Genomic DNA, 23,615 nt, shown 5'->3' on the forward strand with positions numbered 1-23,615 from the left:
AGTTGTAGTGTTTACTTTTTATAGGAAAATCAATAATTTAATCAAGACTGTCAAGTAGCTTGTGGATAGAGAAATATGCCTTGGTGGTTTGTTTGATCACTGTTATTAGTGTTATATATTTAATAATGAGACTTGAACCTTGAATGTATTTGCTTTGCTGGAAACACTAGTTGAGCTACTTGGCTATTAATAGCTAATACACATGCTATTTCAATTTCTAAAGCATTAAGCTGAACCCCACAAAGAAGGCAACCCACACACACCAACACAGGCGCCACAACACAAACCGAAAATTGCGATATACGAAGGGGAACCAGAAAACTTCACTTCTTCCTCTCTCGTGTTCCATAGTAAAGGGATAATGGTCACTAAATACAAGGCTTAAAATGACATATTGAGGGTTCCACAGTAAACACACTGTGACCAAATTACAATGCTTAGATCAGATACATTTGCAAAAATATGAGAGGAAACTAACCACCTAAGATCACTTCACATCAAGTTTGCTCCAAGCCCTGCACAACATATAGCCATCAGTCAACAATTGATGAATAATTATGACTGAAAAGATCTACTACGCAAAAATTAGTATTACCTGAAAACATGAGGGATCAATCCACTACAAATTATGGAGTTGTTTATAGTCAAACAAAAACCTGACCATGGAATTTCTACAATCACTACTCATAACCAGCATCTACTCGATCATTGCCACTTTGCCGTCCATAAAAGTTCCCCCCACCACGCCTTGAATGACTCGGACCTCTCTCCCTGAACCTCGGACCTGCATTATGAGTTCCATCTTTAGGTCCTTCAGCATTGGACTTGTTATTGTTATACGGGCCCACTGGCTGGTACTCGTAATGTGAATTGTGCCTCTGCCTTTCCCAGTTTACAGGTTGGTTGTTATGTTTGCTATCTTGCCCAGATGAGTTCCAATCTCCACGAGATTCATTCCCTCTGCCAAAACGGTTATTGTTTTGGTTTCCACTTTTGCGAAACCCTGATGATGACCGTTGCTCATGTCTAACATCAATATTTGCAGGAGCATGTTCAACTGGGCTAACGTGAACTTGATTCGGGGATTGGGTTCGTCCCTTTAGCGAACCTACTTTTCTACCTCTTTTAGCCTCTTGACGCCCTACATTTAATGCTTCTTCTGCAGTGCTTTTTTTAGAGGGAGACTCATCATGGTGAGGCTGGGATACAACTTCACCTGACCTCTTGTCTTGTTGTGCTGCCAGAGGTACTTCACCCTGGGGAGTAGACTCCTTTTTGTTTGTCCAAGCAACTTCACCATCTACACTTCGACCACTATTGGTTCTGCCTCCCCGTTGATAATTAGCTGAAGACATCTGAGATTTGGGTTGCCAATGAGCAGTTGACCGTTCCCCAAGACCTCTATTTTCTTTTGAAGTAGCAGGCAAGTCTGACTGACTCATTTCAGAGGCTGAAGAATGAGTATTTATTTTCTTGTGATCAGAATCATTATTATTCCCCATACCTTTCTGTCCCTTGAGTGGATTCCGTTTCGTTCTGCCTGTTACTCCCTGATCTTTTATGACAGAAACTGCAACCGGTGGAACTGAATCAGAACTGTTGGGAATGTTCCATCCATCAGAAGCATTACTTTCTTCAGAATATTTCGGTTGCTCTTTCACTGAATTCACATCAGGCTTCTGAGGTTGGAAATCCTCAATTGATTTTTGAACATTCCGATCAGGGTATGAAGAAGGTCCCTCCTGCATACTTTGCATGCCGACCGACTCCATTGAACCCCGTTGCCGCCACGACCCATGTGCTTTTCCCTGCTTGTTCTGTCTACCATCCCCATTCCTGGACTCCAAGGGAAGCCCAACTTTTCCACTAGCTGAACTAGCAGGTTGACTAAATTCCGTGAATTGAGAACTAGAAACTGCTTTCCCCACAGTCTCATCTGATATATTCTGATTGATTGAAGATGCCACTGGTTGTTGAATGCATCCTTGCTGAGCCATTTCCTTTGCTACAGGCTTTGGTATGTATCTCTCCATTTCTGCCCTCTTTTTGGGATTGCTCTGGACTTGATGATCACTCTTGACGGATGAAATACTGGACTCAACTACATTTTTATGACTGGCTTCATCAGTGTCAGCTTTATTCTGTGACCGCACCGGTGCCCAAATAACATCGCTCTGGATTCTCTCTGTGGATCTATTAACATGTGGATTTCTTGGTGTCCTGCGAGACTGCTGAGATTTCCCCTGGCTATTCACTCTACCATGATCTTCGCTGGGTAAAGATAAGCGCTGTTCTAGTAACTGATTTGCATCTTTGGAAATAGTTACCAACTCAATTGAATTAGGATCCAACTCAGACTCAGAAGCCTTTGGCCTACCACTTTCAACAGAAGCATTTACAAGATTTGTTTCTTTTGATTCTGATGATTGTAAAGCCACCATAGACGATGCCGACTCCGCTTTGTGCTTGTTCTTGCCACTTCTGTTATTCTTCTTTCTCTGATGAACGGACGACTCAGCCATGGCATTTGCATTCACAGGCAAGCTTGACTCACAGCTCAAAGCACTTTCATTAGCAAGTCCCCCAACTGACACTGTGACCTTACCTGCTGCATCAGGATGACTTTTCAGCGCCTCATCATTATGGGTGGAAATTGACTTCTCATCAATTTTCTTTTCTGACAGAATATTCTGCTTTTGTTTGTAGTTCATACGCTTCTGCTTTGAGGCATTACCATCATGAACATGGGGAGCATTATTAACATGAGCAACATCAGCACAATCAGCATCTCGCTGCAAGGACACCGACTGGTTTTGCACTAAAGGTTCCCTGTTAGCACTCTTAGGTTTCTCTGGAGGTAGCTCACTGGACAAAATACAGGATTGTTCCGCCCTACCGGTGCTACCCTCACTAATTTGAGGAACTACATTCAATTCTTGCTTATTCTGGATAGCACCACTTAAAGCATCTTCTGACTGCTGATTTGAACCATCCATAGATTGTTTACGCTTATTCAACTCTTCCAATTTTGCATGAGCCTTGGCCATTTGCCTTCTTGTCCGTTCTTCCTCCTCCTCCTTTAGTTGTTTGGCGCGTTGCTCAAGTTCTCTCAACTTAGGACGCTGATGAAGTATACCAGTATCATAAGACTCAAAAGCATAAAAGCTAGAAGGAACATAAAACAAGATATCTTACCTGTGCTTGATAATCACTTGGATCAGAAACAGGAGCAGCAGATTCTCTCTCATCCCTTGCTACAGGATATGGTCCAGACTTTGCAGAAGCCTCAACAGAGGTATGGTGGTCATGCACATGAACATCAGAATGTGAAGCTAATACAACGCTTGGAGAGTCTACCACTGGAAATTTTTTCCGCCACCCATCAACCTCTTGGCTATTGAGTGCTCCTCTTCCACGATTACCACCTCTGCCTTGCACACCATGTGTAGATCTCCTGTGAATCTGCAAATCAGTATTTTACGAACACAGAAATAACTACTACATTGTTAGTGAAAGCCTGCAAGGTACAGAACAGGAAAAAAAAAGAAAAAAGAAACCTGGAGATGGTTGTTCCACTGACTACTGTAGATTCAAGGCTCTTATCCCCAGCAGAAAATCCCATTTCACGGGAGGCAGAATTTGTCATTCCAGTGGTGTGGGTTCTCTCAGTATACACAAAACCACTACCACCTTCATTTGTAGAAAGGTTAGCCTTGGCATTCTGAACCTGAAATTTATCCTTTCGCTCCTCCAAACTGGAAACAGATGTAATATCATGCCGTCCATCAGAAGCCCGGGCTTTTGCATTTAATCCCTCAATTTTTTGAATCAGAGAGGAATCTTTTGGAACAGCTGAAACAGGACCTTGAACTTCTTGTAAACCAGGGGATGTGTGTTCCAAATGTGTCACCGAAATGACATCCAATACCCTCATATTTCCCACACTTTCAGGAGACTTTACTTTTACAGGGACAGAAGAATAAGATCGTTGGTTGTCATAAGTCTGACTCGATACTTCTTGACTGGTTTCTGTTCTTCTCAAAGCCATCTCCTCATCATTTCTGTAATCTGACCTCTGGTCATTTTCCAATGAAGAAATTCCTGGTTGGTCCCCCTTCTCAACATATGCAGCATTTGTTGCAACCATACCCTCCCATTTTTTCTCTTCATTCTTTCCCTCCCAACAATTCTGCTGCTTCAGAAGAACTTTGTATGGTCCTCGAGTATCATGATGATGACCAGATTCCACATGTTCTGCAGCCGATGTTTTGCCAGTAGAACCATATCCACCAGATCTTCCCTGAGAATTGCCAGGCTCAGGAACATTTTGGCCTGGGTACCTGTTATAAACATGGGGGCCAGCTGCCATTCCCATAAATGGAACATCTCGTTCATTCGATGCGTGGTAACCCATCGGTGGACCATAATAGCCTTCATATGCAACTGGACCAGGGAAAAAGCCAGGCCTCATTGGCATACCTGGGCGAATATAAGCATCGGGCATATGAGGTCTATACAAATCTCCATTTTTAGGATGGTGTCCTCTTGGTGCGCCTCCTGGTGGGGGACCTGGCTGTGGATTGGCAAGAGCAGTAGGTGGGATTTGATGACGATAATAAAATGGTTCCATGGGAAAGCCACCAGGAGCAACAGGAGCTCCATATGGAGGACCTCCTGGAGGTCGGAACCAACCTGGAGGGTTAGTTACTGGAGGACCATGCCAAGCTTCATAATGTTGAGGAGGAATACTAGGATTAGGGTATGGCTGGGGATCGCCCTGCCACCTCTCTGCGCCGGTTGTGACTCCCTCATCACCATATGTGGGGAGATCTCTTACCCAAGAATTTGCAGTACCGCTTTTCACATTTGCATTTACAGAAACATCACCTGAAATAAGAGAATACCTTTTTCGAATGAGACAATGCTAAACCTTAAAACAGAAATTGGCACAAGGAACAGGAACCCAGCATCTTCATTAAAAGCATGGGAATTGACTGCATGTACACAAACCAACTATAGAAGCCCCGCTCCTCTCTTTGGGAAGTGCTATTCCATCGGAAGACGAGCCTGGGCGCCTGTGAGAACCATGGTCTGTAATTCACAGTTGATCAAGCAATCAGAGAATTGCATAGAATATTCCACTAAAACACTTGAACCACCATGATAAACCTCTTCTTTCATAAATCTAACAAACAGTGCAAAAGTAAAGAAACCACGCATAACCAAAATGACTAAAATTGCTCCATAAAATTTAGTTCAATGCAGTTAGATTCTTCATTCTACAAAGCTTTATAAAAGAGACAATAGGCATGACATCAGCTTCAATCCTTCAGGTAAGTGACTATTTTTAAAGTTGAAGTATAACAATCAAGAAAGGAAGTACATAACAATGACAGCAAGTGGTGTAAACCATCAAATTAACCCTTAACTCTGATGATAGTAACTAACAAACATAAACATGACACTAAAAAAATATAGAGGCAAATGAAAATAAACATAACCTTGTGACTCGGTATTCTTACCAGAAATATCCTTCTCCGAACCAAGTGTTGGAAAATCTCCAGAAGTCAGAGAAAATGCATCCTTCTTGGGTGCCATTACTCCCTGCAGGTACAACAGTGGATAACTAATATAGATCAGGCCATACAACTGACACAAGAGAGAGAACAAATATAAACTCCAAAAACAAAATAAGAATAGCCAAGGGTGGGATTTCATAGAGTTGAGTATACGGTATAAAACTCAACCCAAAAACCAATCCCAACCATAATGTGTAAGACTATAATACCACATAATTGTTTCCCCACAACCTACTGCAACTACAAATGGCAACAAAGTAAGAGACACTGAGAGGGGAGAGATTCTAATTGAACAAAGGAAAGATACATTACAGACAAAAAATAGGGATACCACAAAAATTGTAATTTAACTCAAGATATCCTTGACACTTCCAATAAGCGTTAATCATGATATGGTTATTGATATCACTAAAACAAAAACAAAAAAAAAAAAATGAAGGCCAAGAATACCTATTTTTGTTATAATTCAACAGTGGGGGTGGGGGATTTGAACCTTGGATGTCTCTATTAGAAGCACCAGGAGAGGCTAGTTAAACTACAAGGCTCTTTGCAATGAAGACCAAGAATATATTTCCATTGAAGATTTCGGTATAATCAAGCAAGAAACCAAAATGCTTCCAATATATTCCTCAGATTCTTCTTTGAATCTAACAAAGAGTAGTCATTGCATTAAAGATATTCTAGATTTTTTATCCTTTTTCTAGCAAGTACAACTCACTCACCCGTATGGAATTGAACCCATGACTTATCCTCCACCCCTAATTAAGGGAGGAGATGCCTTCTAGTCCAAAGACCACAAGCTTCCCCACACCACCCCCCCCCCCCCCCAAACAACTTTTTAATTCCTTTTTTCTTTCATTTGGATTAATAATAAAAATCTGCTTAAAAGAAAAGCGCAAAAGTGGAGCAACCCTAGTACACAGGAAGTATAAAAAGGAAGAGCCTCTTTTAATTCCTCTATAGTTTTGTCGGAATTTACTAGATAATTAATAAATACATACAGTACATGATGCTCAATATTATGATCAGTTGACACATAGTTTATCACTCTTAACTACAAGATACTGTCTGGGTTTTCTTTTTTAATGTTTATTTTGTAGTATGCATAAAATTGAAGGCAATGAATTATTCAATACAATATTAACTAATTACTGAAAGTACAGAAAAGGCACTGCCCACCAATCACAGAACTTTCAGTGAAACTATGCTTCATAAAACGGCCCTAAAACCAAAAAAAAATTATTGCATTTCAGTCCTGCATATAGTTTGCTTAAACAGTTCTTTTTATAGAAATACAGTATCAGTAAATGGTGTAAAAATGGGATTTATGTACACATCCATGATCCAGCCCACATAACATGCTAACTATAACATCCATAACATATTTTGCACAACTTTAATGAAGAAACAATATATTGTTACTGCAGCATATCCTTCAGTAAGAAAACTGAGCAGGAAACTTCTTAATTTGTAAGTATTGTTAAAATGCAAAGAATCAAACAATGAGCTTACAATCAGAAATATACCAGTTTCTCTGCAGTCCCAGCAGCACTCCATGGCCCTGGATTTTCAGATGATTGTTCTGCAAACCGGGATAACTGTGAGCTACCAGGTCTTGTTTCTGCACTGCGAGGACGCAATGATGTTAGTGACGTCTGACTAGATGTCAATGCACCAGAAGCTGATGATGGCCTAGAGTTTGGACCCCATGCATTAGCAGTAGGTTCATGAGCTCTATCACAACCAGCAGTTGACGGTCGCGTGCTGCTGCCACCAGATGAAGGACGGCCACTTACATGACTTGGTGAACCAGTACCACCATCAGCTCTCGGAGACAGTGCTGAAGAACCCCACGCATTTGGTGTGGAAGAAGATGATTTACTGCCCCAGCTAAGGGTGCCCCTGACAAGTGTAAACATATATACTCAAGCACTGCTTTGGCATTCATAATCAGGACATATAGTGACAGCATTATAATACTATATGGATACACAAACAAATCATAATACTCACACACACACACACACACAAAGAGATCAGATACCCTAGACTGAGGGATGTGGTACTTACCTAGGAACAATTTCCACACTTGGGTCCAAGCCATGATTTTCTAACCTTAAAACAACAGAGAGATGATGTAAAATCTTAGGGGGCCAAAAACAATTCATGTCTGTAAAGTGAACCATAAAGAATTCAGCAGGAACCAAATACCTTTGACTTGGTAAGTTTATGGGTTTTGGAACTGTGACTTTCCCTAAAACAGTCATGCCACTTTTTCTGGCAGAAGCCCCCCACCTGCATGAATTATGGCACCGTTATATGACAATGTGAGGATGTGTGTCAATTACAGCATAAAAGAATCTGAGAACCAGATTAACCAACAGCATCCTCCAGCACAAACTCAAAAAGAATAAAAAACAATTTTCACCAAAATCGTGGAGAAGAATAAACACCCAGTAAATTAACAATAAATAAAAAATAGTAACACACAATAATAAAGACTGACAAGTGACAACATCATAGTTCAAATTTAAACTAAATAATCCAACGCATTATCCTAACTGGATATTTACATGCATAAAGAAGGGAAGGGGAATGCAGGGGAACAAAAACTAAAGCTGAAACCATTGACATGCAGTTACTGGAGATTAAAATAATAATAAACAAATAAAAAGACTAAACAATTTAACGCACAATAGCAGAAAATTCTACTAATGATATTTCTTTAATCAGGAAAAAACATAAAAATGAACAAAAATAGATCTACTGACATGAGATGGATATGCTACCACACTCTCAGTTATCCACATCTCTTTCTAATCACATCCCTCATGGTACTCGATTATTTTCATGTGACTAATTCTTTTTATTTTATAGGTAAGAAAAAATAACCAACCCAAGTACATTGGGGATGTACTGTGGGGGCAAAAATCAAGAAACAAAATTACAATGATCAAGTAAAACAGGAAGGAAAAAACAAGAAAAATGCAACAAAGCCACACTCCATACAAGGAGAGTAGTAGACTCAAACATTTGGATACCATAGGGTGACCAGAAAAATTCATAAACTCAGGAGATGTCAATGAAACTACATCAGACCATAGGGGGTGTAGATATATTTGTGTAATTTTTTCAACTACGTCAAAAACCATAGGAAGTTGGCAAATTTTTATTGCCTATTAATTACAGTCTCTCCTATTGGCACAACTCTGGTCAATGAATATTCATGGGATATCCCCTTTTTTTTTCAGCGGACAACCCCCCATACCCATCCATGCTATATAAGTGAAACTACAGCATAAATTCCCCTCCTTTTCATTCTTTTTTGCTTTTGATGAAAGGAATTAAAGACACAATACATTATCTATAGATTTTTTATTATGAACACTTTATAACTTAACTCACCCCCTAAATATTTGACACTACACTCTCAATCCATCCATAAATGCTAATAGAAATGCTTAAAGTTTTGGGTTCTAAAAATATTGAAAATGCTTTACTACTTGCTATTAGTCTACTGGTATACAAAGTCTGAGCTGCAATTTTTTTCATGAACTAAGAAAATAGGTATCTTGTTCAAAATTTTCATAACTAACATTAAAGTGCCTCACAGAAGATGCTTCTTATGCATCACATGGGCCGTAATTTAACTCTCAGGCTTCCAAATAAAGCATGCAGCCCCATATTTGGCACCGCTTGCTGTGAGTATGTGCAAATCGAGAAAATAAGAGTGAGTGACAGTTTAGACAACTATAAAAGAGAAGCATTCAAGAGTTTTAAGCAACAAGGACCATGGCTACCAGGAAGATATTAGAGGAAGTTAAAGGGAAATGAAAACATTATACCTTCTCTCTCCACTCAGCAAACTCGATGTCATAGTCTGACTGTCCTGGCACGATCATTCAAACAATTTGAGGCAGCCTGGGAAAAGAAGGAAAAAGCATATTGATCAATTCAAGATGTTGTAGTAATGGATGTGAATTTCAAAACATACATAGCAATTACAAGATTATGTATAAACATCTTTATCCATTCAAATATTACAAAACAATTTTTTTATAACATTCAAAAAACTTTTCTAGTAGTAATGTGTCGAGTATGGGGGCTTCAAATGATAGCCCATGGTAATGGCATCTTTCATGGTACGTCATGTCTATGGTTCAAAGCTCCCCTCCCCTCTCCCCCACTATCTACCAATAAAAAAAAAAAGAAGAAGTAATGTGCCCAAGTACAGGATCCATCCGAATAGCAATTTTTTTTTTCTACTAGCAATAATTATTTCTACTTGATGGCTCTGATGCAAACCAGAGAGTGTCCAACGTAGTTTTCACAAGCTTGTGGAGCCACCTCCCAGTCACAGATGTTAGTTTCCACAGCTAGATGCCAACTGAGACAGTCAATGCCAGGATTGTGGTGGCCGCCAATTTGTTGGGGGATTCCTTGGCATGTTGATATAATGCTGGCAAGGAAGAACAATGATAAAACTTTCATGGTTATTTGTAAGGGAAAGAGCTAGAGCACTTTGTGCAAGTTGACAGACTTCATTGCTTGGTGCCTCTATTTATAGGCTCTAACTCTGCAAAGTGGCCTTACTTAGGGATGTAATTTACTCAAACACCACCAGTCCAGTAAAAGATCATTTCAATTGAAAATTCATACACTTGCATGATCACACCGTCATTAAAAATTTTACTTGGCTTTTGTTAACAGGTTAAGAAGGAATCTATTTGTTTCTACTACCAATAATTGTTTCTACTTGATGGCTCTGATGCAAACCCGAGACAGAGAGAGAGAGATGAATCCAATAAGTAGGAGAAACATATCTAACAAAAAGCAATCAAATGGTTAGCTTAACCACCCTCCCCCATTGTAAATATTGTTAAAGTTAGTTGAACCACATGTATGTGTAAAACATAAAATGCCTTTGGTCGAAACCATAGAACTTTTATATATATATATGCCAAGAGCCTTGTAATTCAACCGGCACTTCCTGATATTTCCAATAGACATCTAGGGTTCCTATTACCCCTAATTATCAATACATATATGAAGGGGGGGTACATATCAGTGCCAGACTTCCAATATTAGAAATTTGCAATGTCCTTTAGCCAAATTAATACATTAGCATAATCCATTTCAGCCAATGAAAGGAGATCTCATATTCTCATCTTCTAAAGATTTGGTCTAGGGGTATGCATGGCAAGGGATGGAGGTTTTATGAATTCTTTATATGGGCGGATGACGGGCTCAATGTTTTCTTCAATTGAGGTGTTCCTAGATTTTATGGACTACCTAGGCTCTAGCTAATTGTTTTTTTCCCCTCTTTAGGATTCTTGAATACAACCTGTGTACTAGATTGTCATTTTTTTAATAAATTTATTTACATATAAAATAAAAATAAAAATTCCCATCACATCCCAACCCCTCACATGTGTAGAAACCAACCCAACCCACATGGAACAGGTTGGGTTGGGTCCGTGGATTGTGCTTAAAAATTCCATGGCTTATAAAAATTTATACTTCCATAAACTATTTAAGCATTTGTTTTGATAAATTTTTACAATTCACATAATATGCCTAAATCATATTCCAAACTCATCAAAAATAATTCTTAATATATTAAAATAAATCAAACTAAAAAACTAAAATAACCGTAATCAAATGGGTTGGAAAACCTATCAACCTAAACCCAACCAAACTCAAGGCTCAAAATAAAATGCCAACCCAACCGAGACATCGAGTTGGGTTAGACTGGTTTTGTCAAGTTAGTGGGTTGGCCCGCTTCAGCTTCATGCCTTAAAGCACTGGCCCCATCATCAATCAGTGACTTCTATTTTGTTAGGATGCAGACACAGTCAAATATCTTATATAACTAGTTTCAAGGATAGTAACAGTAGAGACTGCAGTTGGCAGCCTAAAATGTTGAGCCCCAACCTATAGATCACAAGGAAGGTAGTAGCTAAAATTGCAATAATGCAGCCTTTTTTTCTTTATTAGCTATAGAGCAGTTTCATTTTTGGGGGGCTTCAACTTGTACTGCATCTCATGGGACTCAAAGGTAAACCATATCCTTTTTTCTCTCAATTATTCTCCTAAACAGAGTATTATAAAATTGGAATCCCATGCGAACTAGATTTCTACTGTTTACCACACCTACACTTCTTTTTTGACCAAAGTCCATCCCTTCAGTAGTAATGTTCCTTCGAAATAGGAAATCTTCAAACAACAATAGAAAACATTGTTGCAAAAACAATTTCTGCCCATACTCTTAACTACTTGTTTAACCTGATTTCCTCCCATGATGCCAACAGTTACACAGTTCAATAAATTCTCTTTAGAATTCAGTTCTTTAAGCCACTGGTCCGCTTTCTTAAAAACTTCCACTTGCTAGATGGCCTGTTCTGCTGTGCTAAAAACAATACACATAGTTCTAAGTATCATATTATATGTCACCAAGACAACATATTGTATCCTAATAATCAAAAGAGCCAGCTACAATAGGATTCAAAAACAACTACTATCATGTGTTTAACTCAACTAATAATTTCAATTAAATTGGGATTGTCTCTGAAAAAAAAAAAGAAGATTCGATGATGAGATGTATCAAAACTCATCCCAATTCCCAACTAATTACAAAAGCATTCCCAAAATTCCATTCAACAGATCAACTAAAAGAGCAACCTACTTTCTTTTCTCAGTTCCTATGAATTATGTTCTGTTTCATTAAACCAGTTCTGCTAGGCACATGAGTACATTATCAGCTTCTCTATTCACACATCAACAACAACACTCTGGACTATTTGCCCTCTCCTTCCAACATCCTTTTTGCTCAACTCAGCTCAACAAATCCATTGCCTCGAGTATGCTGGGTTGGTTACGAAGCCATTCATATCACGATTCCACTTTATACAGGAACAATATTTCTTTTAAAAGTCTGCCCAACAAAAGCTCCTTCTTGTCTTCCCCATTTCATCTCACAATAATTGAACCTAAATCATAGCAACTATTCATACTAGACTACGTTTAGAGTTCCTTTTTTTGCCTAGAAAGTATTACAAGCAAATTTTTTAAAGAAATACCAAATTGGTGCTAAATATTATTTCTTCTTAAGGCTAAGAGAAACTTTTAAATTACAAGTCTATATTGCACATTGCCTAACAATTCTACCCTACATCCAACTTCTTCTAAATCTCTTAACAACCACATTCAACCTTGCACAACAAATCATTACTTCCTACATTTGTATCAATCACCTCTCCCAGACTCGACAGACATAAGAGCGCCTCATGCTCTGGATAAGACATTATTATAACTAGTGATCTTGAACCCACAAACTCAACCTTCACCCACCTCGTTATATCGGTTCAAAGTAACATTTGAGCTAGACCTTATTGGGTTCCTACAATTGTATTACAAAGCTTCCTATATAAATATGGGATTATTAAGAGACATTTATCAAAACCCATTTTACAGTATTGATCACTATGACCACCCTTTCAATCTAATAACAATAACTTAAAATAAAACTGATCCACAAAGTGCAAACCCACATAAACAGAAACATTTAAACCAATTACAAATAATGAAACAACGACAAAACAATTCAATTCCAAAGCAAATACAAAACATTTCAAACATAATATAAAAAATTTAAAAAACCAAAAAACCCCAAATGCTCCGTTTGGTTGCCGAGAAACCACAAGGAAAAAGATAAATAAATAAAACAAGCATTTGGCACATAGTTTATCTTGTCCTCTAAATCCATTTATCAATTTTTTTTTTCCCTTTTGCGCTATTTCAAATTTTTTTATATCTTCCGCTTCGATTTCTTGTGTGAACGAAATAGCATCGAAAACTTGAAAAATAACAATAATAAAATAGTTTCCGAGGAAATTTAAACTTGCCTGAAAAAGCTAGGTTCAGAGAGGATTCGTGGAAACCCTAAAGAGAAACGAAAAAAAATCCGAGAAAGTATGAAACACAGAGAAAAAGAGAGAAAAGTGATGAGAAATCAGAACCTACGCGAGTGTATGAAGATCGCGACGAAGGTTCGGAGAGAGAGAGAGATCTGAGAGAGTTGAAGGAGAAGGATTTGAGTGCTGTGAGGGTTTTTTTTCAGATCGAAGAAGAAGAAGAAGAAGAAGAAGAAGAGAGAGAAGAGAGCTGAGGAGTTAAAGAGGATTTTTGGAGTTGGCCTTGTGAAGATTATTAATGTGCACACACAACCCTTTTATTTTTTCTCACACACAAATTGAAATTACACATTAATATACATGTAGAATTATAGTTGTAGATTAATTATTATTATTATTAGTTTTAATTTATTTTTAGTTTTGGGGGATTTTTACCTTTTGTAAAAATAAAAAAAGCAAAATTTGTGATTTTCGTTTTATAAAGATAAAGTTTTTTTTTTTTTTTTTTTAAATGGTGTTATGGGTAATCTATGTATAGAAAAAGAAAGATGTTCCCATCAAAAAAAGATAAAGAAAAAGAAAGATGTTACACCAATCATTATTCAAAAAAAAAAAAAAAGAGTATAAGACCTCTGTTGGAGTCTGAGGTAAATCTAGAGTATTAATTTGGGTTAGCATGTAGGATTCATGTTGTGTTGAAGTATGAGTATTTGACTAAATACCTTAACCCGAACCTGACCCATGTAATAATCATGTTATGACTCTTCAACCTTAATCTGACTTGTTAATGAAGTGGATTGACATGACTCGACCCACTTAACATGCTTAATAAACGGATCGTGTTGAGTTTACACGAATGTAACACAACCCATTTTAACTCACTTAATATTAAATATAACATCCATAAAGAAACAAGTTCTTTACATCCCGAAAATAACGTATACACTTCTAGTCTTCAACTCATATTCAAAATAATATAGTTCAAAAAAAATATAACACCCATTTAAAAATAATTTTTTTATACTCCAAGAGAAGTGCATATACTTCAACCTAAATTCAAAATAATATAGTTCAACAAAAATATAACACTCATAGAACTCATCAAATACTAAGTATCAATATTGAAAGAGTTTGTTCAAATAATAGATTATGACTAAGGTTTATAAAGTTTCAATTTACAATTATATCACTTGTAAGTTTTTGTAATTATTTACTTTTTTTAAGTTTAAAATACATGTTGGATATAAAAAATATTTGACAGATCTAAAATAAAATGAATATTTATTTGTTATAAGTTTTAGGGTTTAAGTAAAAAATTTTTATTTACCGTAAATTTAAAGGTCTCAAACTGCAAAAAATAGTTACAAGTTTTAGGGCTTAAGTAAAATTTTAGTATATATGTATATATGGCAAAAAAAAAAAGTGAAAGTTTTAGGGTTAAGCAAATAGATTCTAAAAATTTTAATGTAAAACTTATGTACAATTAGTTTAGGTACTAAAAAAAATGGATTTTAATTAGCTCAACTAAAAAGGTAATTTGTCGACAAATAAAATATATGGGGGTTTGATCCCCGCCTATACCAAAAATTCAATTAGTGTCTTGGTCTAATGATAAAAACAATAATCAGAAGCAAGTGTCATTAGAGTCTGAGGTAAATCTAAAGGAATTGCAAAAAATAGTTTCAAATTTTAGGGCTTAAGTAAAAAATTTAGTAGGGGATGAAGCTTGTGTTCAATGCCTTTTTGCACTGGATACCATACAATTCGAACATGTGTCCAGTTTTAGACATGTGTCTACATCTTAGCTTATCCATTGCAAAAAAGTACTAGATACAAGCCGTATTAGCAAACAACAATTGAAAGTTTTAGGATTAGGTAAATAGATTATAAAAATTTTAAGATAAAACTTATGTAAGATTAGTTTAGTTTCTAAAAAAATGGGGTTCCAATTAGCCCAAAAAAAGTCGCTTGTCGTTGAATTAAAATATATGGGAGTTGATTTTTGTTTATACCAAAAATTAAATTTGTGTCTTGATCTAATAATAAAAAAAATTATCAAAAACATACGTCATGTTGAAATTATTACTAAAAAAAAGGCTTTTAATTAAATTTAATCATGTGATTACATTGATTAATGTATATACATGGTTTAATTTATTCGCAAACCTAACATAAAAACATTTTAACAACTCTATCTAAATTTTTTATAGGGTAAAATATTTTTTAAGTTAACCAATTAAATTCAAACCGTATGACCATTCAATCAATACACTATATAAGGAATGTTTTTTTTTTCAAATATATATAATAAAATTAATTAAAAAGTACCTAGAAATTGTACATATATTAATTTTCAAAGCATGTTTAGCATTGTTCGGAAGTACGAGGCACTGCCGCACTGCCACAATGGCAAAGTTGCAATATGCTGGCCTTTGTTTACTGATTAAAATAACGAGAGAGAGAGAGAGAGAGAGATATGTAAGAATGATACAGTGGTTGTACTTATAGTGGAGGATAAAATATCTCTTTCTAGTTTCTACGGCAAATCTCGGCTTTCAATGAAATGATTAATATTAACATATAGTTTATTAATGTATAATATTTAAATAACAACGACTTATCTAATCTAATAATTTTTTTTTTTTTTTTTTTATAGTTTTGAGTAAACTCTAATGGTATAATTCTGTTTTATGAGAAATTATAAGATCCATATTATGGACAAGTGATGTAGTCTACTATTCCACACAAAAATTTCGACATGTTTAAAATTGTTAGTTAGAAAATTTTATTAAATAGAAATTAATTACTGATATAATAATTTTAAACAAATGTAAGTTTTTTAGTGGAATAGTAGACAAATGACGTGGTCCATTAGTGGACTCTATAATTTCTCCTGTTTTACCATTATTTTCATCTAGATGGGCTGACCTGGCTCAGTAGTATAATAACAAGTTCATTGGATAAAAGAAAAATGGTTATTTTTGTCGCTCTCTAAAAAAAAATTGGTCATTTTTTAGTGTTTATTCCAAGGCAGTTAACTTAATTGGTGTCTTTTTATTATTAAATAAAATATATGAAGCTCAATCTCTACCTACACTAAAAATTAAATAGTATCTTAATTTTATAATAAAAAATAATTATCAAAAACAGATATAATGATTAGTGAAGTATAAAATAAAACATAAGATAGAAGATTTTTATTTCAAAACATTGGATACCAGCCAAACCATTGTAAAAACGTGATTGGATAATATTGTCATTGTAATTTAAGGACAAATAGAATGTTAAAATAAACAAATATGTGGATGGGTAAAACTGTAAATTGGTATTTATTGATTTAAATAGGTGATTTCACTTATCAGATATTGAATCCCAATCATGATGATATCCCTTATCCTTTAAGGATTAATAAGTTATAAACTAGTGCACAGGTGTTAAGCAAGTCAAAAAAGTGAGTATCCAAGTCCTAGACCACGTGTCCAAGTCCTGTTGGTTCAATTGGGACCCCCACCCAAGAAGTAAGGTCCAAGTTTGATCTATCATATCTTACTTTTAATAGAGCAACCAAACAAAAAAGTCCTACACTACAAAGTACAAAAACCACTGCAGCAAAATACAATACAAGTGCCAATTAGAATCTGTCCTGTCTATTGTGATCACTGATATTTGAAATGGAGGGAGACAAATCATAAAAGAGAAAGATGAAAGAATAGTAGGAGAGAAAAGTGATTGAAATATACAAAGATGAGTTAGTCTTGTTTTACACAGTTTGACTCACCCCTCAAAAATCAATTAATTGATTTCTAAGTTAAAAATCGTGATTTCAATTGCATTTTAGAGCGTGTGTAAATCAAGACGTGTAATAAACATTGGTCTACAAAAATCAAGAGATTGTGGCCACAGTCTATTACACTCTCTTCAACTCTCCTTTCATCCACTTTTATCGCTAAAGATTGCCATTTGTTTGTGGTCAGATTTTGCAAGGTCTCACCATCACCCCAATGAATTGGATGCTTTTCTCTCTCTCTCTCTCTTTCCCTTTTCAAGAAAAGGGCATATTGATAACTTTCAAACTGTAGTTCAGCTTGAGTTATTGAAAAATAACTCTATTGGTTCTTTCTAATTGAACAGTACAAAAGCTTAAAATGCAACTCAAGTTTGAGTTAATGAATTATTGGTAGGAAAAGAATGACGTAAATTACTATTGGATGATTTAGATGTTCCATCTTTTATATTATAGTTTAAAATCAAGATATTAAAATGAGAAGTAAGACAATGTTAGCAAAACAATGTTAAATAATATAGGGCTACGCAAACTGCAAAGACCAATCCGAACTAATTGTTCTAAGCTGGACTGATTGCCTCCAGTGGTATGTTAGAAACTCATGGATAAGACTCATCCTTAAAAACTGACTTGCAAGAAAAGAGTGCTCAAGAGCTTATAAACACATGATTAAATTTACACTTAATTCATATAGGTCATTAAAATCATAACATGGTGCCACCTAGATCAATATCAATAGTCAAAGAAAAAACCAAACCCTTCAACATGATGTCAGTAGGTGTTTTCTATATACATACAAATACCAAACTGGAAGTTATTGACTACATAAACAAACACATTTAAAATTATCGTCTTTAAACCGAAGCTATTGACTGACCTTGATAAAAATTATATATGATTGCAATCATGAAAGGCATTAAGGTAAGGAACATATATACTAATCCATTATTTCAGCAAAAAATATACTAATCCATTATTAGTAGCGAAGGAAAATGCTACCATCCCACTTGGACTAGTCTAGCCCTATGAGGTTTTTTCTATCTTGAAGAGGGCATGGATTTTGCCTTCATTGTCCCATCTTGTTCCCACCCCACCCCGCTTCATGTGTGTACAATCTCTCTCTCTCTCTCTCTCTCATTGTCACTCCCTTAATCTTTTTTTCCCTTGTATCTCTAACTCTAATCACACCAAAGGAATCTCATTAAAAATACTAAAGTGACTCCACCTTACTCCATTACAACCTATCCTACTTCTATTTCACATGGATTTTTCTATTCTTGAAGAAGGCATGAAATTGGGATGACTAGATAGGATATTCATGATCTTGAATTCTTATTTGATGCAAGGATAACATGTGTAGCCTTATTCACATTGTTGTGGTTACACGAGCAACCATTATTCATATTATCAACTCCCATGATTTGGCTTATGTCTCGTCCCATTGTTATCCCTAATTATTTTAATTTCTTTTTATATCACCCTTGATTGTAACTAGCAATAAAGTTAGGGTCACAACAAAAGTTCACAAAACCCAATTTGTACCACTTCACACATGAGTTATTAAAAAAATCAATTGGTCTATTAAAAATAATAATTAGAGATTATGATGGGTCCATGTTTGAGGTGGTAGGAAAATTGGAGAGTGTTGTGAAATGAATAATGACAGGGATAGTAAAATTTTATTATATAAATCCTACAATATAATATGTCACCAATTATAAAAAACAATTCAAACATTCATTGGAAAAAAAGAATAGTTTCAACATATGACATTTTCTAATGGTTGCTCTCCATCATCATACCAAAGACACCTATTAATTTTTTATATAGGCATGGATCAAATCCTATATCTATTATTCAACGACAAGAGAGATTTTACAAGTTAAGTCAATTGAAACTCACTATTGCCACATTAGTTTGTAGCACATTTAGCATTTTCCTTGTGAAATATTAGTTAAGAAAGTCAAGATAAACATAATTTGTCACAATTCTGGATTGTGATTGATAGATAAAAAGTAGTGATTTTATGTGAAAGTAACTGTCCATTACTTAAACAAGTTACAACAAATGATTGCCACTTGCTACTAAGAGTCCGTTTGGATACCGCTTATTTTGCTTGAAAACTGAAAACATTGTAACAAAATAATTTTTAAATATGTGAATAGTATCGTAGGATCCATTTTTAACGAAAGTTTTGTTAAAAAAAAAGTTTGTGGGTCCTGTGAACAGTGTATAATCATGTGAAAACTGACTTCTCAAAAAAAAAAAAAAAACCCAAACGCTGGGGACCAAAAATGCAATCCAACCGGGTACTAAGAATAAAGTTAGGGGTACAACAAAAATTCACAACAATTTAAAAAGATTCCTAAATTAACCTGTAACCTCACACATGTGCTAATGTGCCCATCACACTTTGCAATTTGAATCTTTCTTATGAATTAGATACTTAATTTGAAAATATTGTGAAATTAAGGTGTGAGACATGACTTTGCTACTAAATGTTTATGTTTTGTTTCTAAATTGGCACCTAGTGCCCGTTTGGATCCACGTTATTGCGTGTTTGCGATTCACAATTCACGTTTCCTTTTTTTTTTTTTTTTTTTCCGTAGTTGTTGACTTTTCTCCCGTGTATTGTTCACGAAACCTACAAACTTCACTTTTCAGCAATTTTTTCATTAAAAATGAGTCTTACAACACTATTCATATATTTAAAAATTATTTTATTATAGTTTTTAAGCAAAATAAGTAGTATCTAAACGGACCCGAATTAACTCAGCACGTGACAAACAGCAACGGTGTTTTTTGTTTTTGTTTTTGTTTTTCCCAGGAATACGATTGAGATGCCAAGCTGACCCGACTCTCTCTGGGTCAAACTCTCTGTGATCTCTCTTCCCCATCAGAGATTCGCAGGGGCTGGTACAGTTTCCATGGTTTCAGAGACCAACTAGGTACTCTCTTTTCTCATTTCAATTCCCAGATCACATCTGAGCACATATAATCACACCCTTTTTTTATTAGTCAAAGTTGCTATATTCTTGGTTCTAGAACATGGTGCAAATTGTGAACTTATTGTTTTCATTTTAATTACACAAATTCGTGTTGTGTGTGTGGTTTTATTGGCTCAATTGGGTTACTGTTACATAAACTAGAGATTTTTTTATTTTTTTAATGCAAAGATGAAGTAGGAACTAGAAAGCTGTATGATTTGGCATTATGTGGTATCTGAATTGAGTGGTTGTGGGTGTATTTCATTAATGGCTTTGCAAATTTATAGACCCATTGGGGTATTATTACAATTAGTGAAAAAATTAGCAAGATTTTGAGGGCAAAATAGAAAGTGGGGTTCAAAGAGTTAGTAGGATTTGGCATGGATTCATGTTGATAATAGTGATATGGAACCCAAATCGCCATCGAAACTTAAGCTCTCAATCACAGGATTTACTCGGTATAAACGGGTGTTGAAAACAAGTATCATTGTTTTGGTTGTGGTGCTGTTGTTGGTTGGTATTTACTTTGCATTTAGCCCCGGAAAAGGCCGAAGTGTATTTAAGGAGTCGTATTTTAGTGTGGTTGTGGACTGTGGAAGCTCGGGGACACGAGTGGATGTGTACGAGTGGATGTCAGAAGGTGAAAGTAACATGAAGTTTCCTCTTTTGTTGCATTCTTATCCTGACAATACAACCAAGAGTTCACTTTGGAAGAATTCATGTCAGTATCACTGTATGCAAACTGAGCCTGGCTTAGATAAATTCGTTGGCAACTCATCAGGAGTGAGAGTGTCTTTGGAACCATTGATTTTATGGGCAGAACAGGTGGTACCTCGTGAAAGACATGCAGACACTCCAATTCTTGTTTTAGGTACTGCTGGGTTAAGAAGGTTGGCTATTGACAATGCTAGGCAGGTTTTGGAGGATGTAGAGGCTGTTGTGAAGGAGCACACATTTTTGTTTAGGAAGAATTGGATAAGGGTATTGAGTGGGAAAGAAGAAGCTTATTATGGTTGGGTTGCCCTGAACTATAAAATGGGGAGATTTGGAAATTATTCTAAGTCACCCACTTTGGGACTTATTGACCTGGGAGGTTCCTCGTTGCAGGTTGTGATGGAAATAGATGATGCAAGAGAAGACACACACTTGGTGAGATCAAAGATTGGTTCAAAGGAACATCGGATTTTAGCATATTCGTTGCCAGCTTTTGGTTTGAATGAGGCATTTGATAGGAGTGTGGTCATGCTCAGCCAAGTACAATGGTTCAAAGAAAATACTCATAATACATTAGAAGTCAGACATCCTTGTCTTGGTTCTGATTTTGTACAAAACTATAGCTGCTCTGGTTGCTTAGGGCTTAATTCCAGTTATCAGAAAATTTTCAGCGGACAAACATGGAATGCTGAATTTCCTTCTTTGCATCTGGTTGGAGAACCCAATTGGGAGCTATGCGAAGGACTTGCAAAGGCTGCCGCCATCAATTCAAGCAGTTTAGATTGGTCACAACCAACAGTTGGTACAAACTGTAAAGCAGGCTCATCTTCTTATGGTGGTGAGTACTACTATTACTATTCATTACTTTGGTTGAAAAAGTATTTATTCTTGACATATACTGATATCCATGTGACTTATCAACAAAAAAAATGAAAAAAAAAGGCCTGATATCCATGTGTTTGGTGTTTACTAATTTGGTCTTGCTATGATTCTGAATTTTCTTTTGATAGCCTTAGGAATTCAATAGATTTTCAGTGTCTAAAAAGTAAATACTTAAGACATCATATTTCTTGAGATGTATTAAGTATTGAGAATAATAGGTTTAAGCTATTCACCAAATGAAGGATTTTGCACTTTGGTTTATAAGAAATTTTTTGATAGGTCACTTTTGGTTTATAAGAATTAAACTCTAAGCGAAGGATGGGATAAGCCCTCTGAAATTCTTTTGCTCAATGATTGCTATTTTCATGGTCATAGCAACTTAATTGTTACTCATGATAGGACAACTTCCAAGGCACCACATGTTTGGTGAAGTTGAGACATAAAGCTACCTTCGTTTATAAGTATATTATTATTTACAATGTTAAATTGGCATTTTCCAAATATTATTTCTTATGATAATAGATGGCAGTTTCTAATATCAATGACTAGAAAGGAGCATCAGTTTTCCATTATGCACTATGTCTCTTATACAGTTGTTCAGTTCATTTCATAAAGGGATTTGTAGTAAGAATTCACCTTTTAAGTACCACTTGTGATATGCAGGCGGTGACTTTATTAATTTGACAGCTGCCGCTTACCCCTCTGCACGCTTTCATGCTTTATCTGGATTTTATGCTGTTTACAACATGTTAAACCTGAATCCAAGAGCTAACTTTACAAAGATTTGGGAGGAAGGTCAGCAGTTATGCTCAAGATCATGGGCTAACTTGAGCAGTATTTCCAGGAACCAAAAATATGCTGGACAATATTGTTTCCATGTACCTTATATGGCATCTCTCATTGAGGATTCTCTTTGTCTTGGTGATAAAGAGATAATATTTGGCCCAGGGGATGTTTCTTGGACATTAGGAGCTGCATTGGTTGAAGGTGAACAATTATTGTTCAGAACTACCAAAACTGAGACTAGTATTTCTACCTTAAAGAATATAGGGATCATGTCCTCTCCAGTTTTTCTGTTTGTTTTACTTCTATGCCTTCTATTTATCATTTATCGTTGCCAAATCAAGCTGCCTATGCCAAGCAGGAATAGTGCTGCTGCTGGGGTGTCTCTGCCATCGTATGTTGCTCATCCAAAACGCCGACCTAACTAATATGTGGATGCATGGACAAAGTATAATGGAGTCTGGTCAATGTGTTCATTGTTTTATTGTTCTTATACAACCACAATTCATTTATTCTTTTAGGATGGATTTGTCAGAAAATATTCTGATTATAAAAACCAATTTTGTTGTGTGGTTTGAAATTAGTTGGCACATTCCGCATTGGAAATTGTCTGCAGCGATTCTATCCTGTCACTTGACCTTATGCGAGTGGGAATATTGTGCCAATTTCTGAACCTGGGCTGGAGCTCACTTTTAGATCTAATTTTAGAAGTTGGAAACTGGTCCCTATTCCCAAGCTCGAGCAAGATACCATGTTAATCTTGCACTTCTTAGCCCTTAGGACATACTTTTTTTTTGGGCTGAATAAATACTTTATTTGTAAGAAGAAACAAAAGATATACAATAAAGGGGGGGTTTGTGACCATCTCTATCTAAAGCTTGAGCTAACAACAACGACAAGTTAAGGGCCCGTTTGGTTATAGAGTTCAAAAATTATTGTTTAAAAAGATGTGAAAATTGTAGTTTAAAAAATG

General features: G+C 35.9%; 2 protein-coding genes across 6 annotated transcripts; one reads left to right on the forward strand and one right to left on the reverse strand.

Moving 5' to 3' along the window:
• Positions 1–276: 276 nt before the first annotated feature.
• On the reverse strand, positions 277–13,793 carry LOC126701943 (protein MODIFIER OF SNC1 1). 5 transcript variants are annotated; one of them, XM_050400402.1, is made up of 11 exons: positions 13,602–13,793; positions 9,425–9,500; positions 7,791–7,874; positions 7,650–7,694; positions 7,106–7,481; positions 5,523–5,604; positions 5,005–5,091; positions 3,558–4,887; positions 3,196–3,454; positions 596–3,122; positions 277–515 (listed from the first exon to the last, which is right to left on the reverse strand). In XM_050400402.1, exons 2-10 carry the CDS (start codon positions 9,454–9,456, stop codon positions 681–683), a joined length of 4,737 nt encoding a protein of 1,578 aa, XP_050256359.1. In that variant the 5' UTR covers positions 9,457–9,500; positions 13,602–13,793; the 3' UTR covers positions 277–515; positions 596–680. The 5 variants fall into 5 exon arrangements, with proteins under 5 accessions (XP_050256359.1, XP_050256360.1, XP_050256363.1 ...); XM_050400403.1 differs by having other exon boundaries at positions 13,598–13,793; XM_050400406.1 differs by having other exon boundaries at positions 5,011–5,091; positions 13,484–13,793.
• A 6,276-nt stretch (positions 13,794–20,069) lies between these two features.
• Positions 20,070–23,213, forward strand: LOC126703375 (probable apyrase 7). Its single transcript, XM_050402336.1, has 2 exons — positions 20,070–21,815; positions 22,523–23,213. The coding sequence occupies exons 1-2, from the start codon at positions 20,669–20,671 to the stop codon at positions 23,068–23,070; spliced, it is 1,695 nt and encodes a 564-aa protein (XP_050258293.1). The 5' UTR covers positions 20,070–20,668; the 3' UTR covers positions 23,071–23,213.
• The last annotated feature ends 402 nt before the right edge of the window (positions 23,214–23,615 follow it).

Source organism: Quercus robur, chromosome 10 (genome assembly GCF_932294415.1).
Source record: "Quercus robur chromosome 10, dhQueRobu3.1, whole genome shotgun sequence".
NCBI lineage: Eukaryota > Viridiplantae > Streptophyta > Magnoliopsida > Fagales > Fagaceae > Quercus > Quercus robur.

Bases quoted from the DNA above. Each gene is read 5' to 3' on its own strand.
- LOC126701943 (XM_050400402.1), bottom strand. From the start codon at position 9,456: ATGACATCGAGTTTGCTGAGTGGAGAGAGAAG. The intron at 7,482-7,649 runs GTAAGTACCACA...TACACTTGTCAG, and splicing joins AGTGTGGAAATTGTTCCTAG to GGGCACCCTTAGCTGGGGCA. The intron at 5,605-7,105 runs GTATATTTCTGA...TTGTACCTGCAG, and splicing joins CTGGGACTGCAGAGAAACTG to GGAGTAATGGCACCCAAGAA.
- LOC126703375 (XM_050402336.1), top strand. From the start codon at position 20,669: ATGGAACCCAAATCGCCATCGAAACTTAAGCTCTCAATCACAGGATTT. The intron at 21,816-22,522 runs GTGAGTACTACT...TGTGATATGCAG, and splicing joins AGGCTCATCTTCTTATGGTG to GCGGTGACTTTATTAATTTG.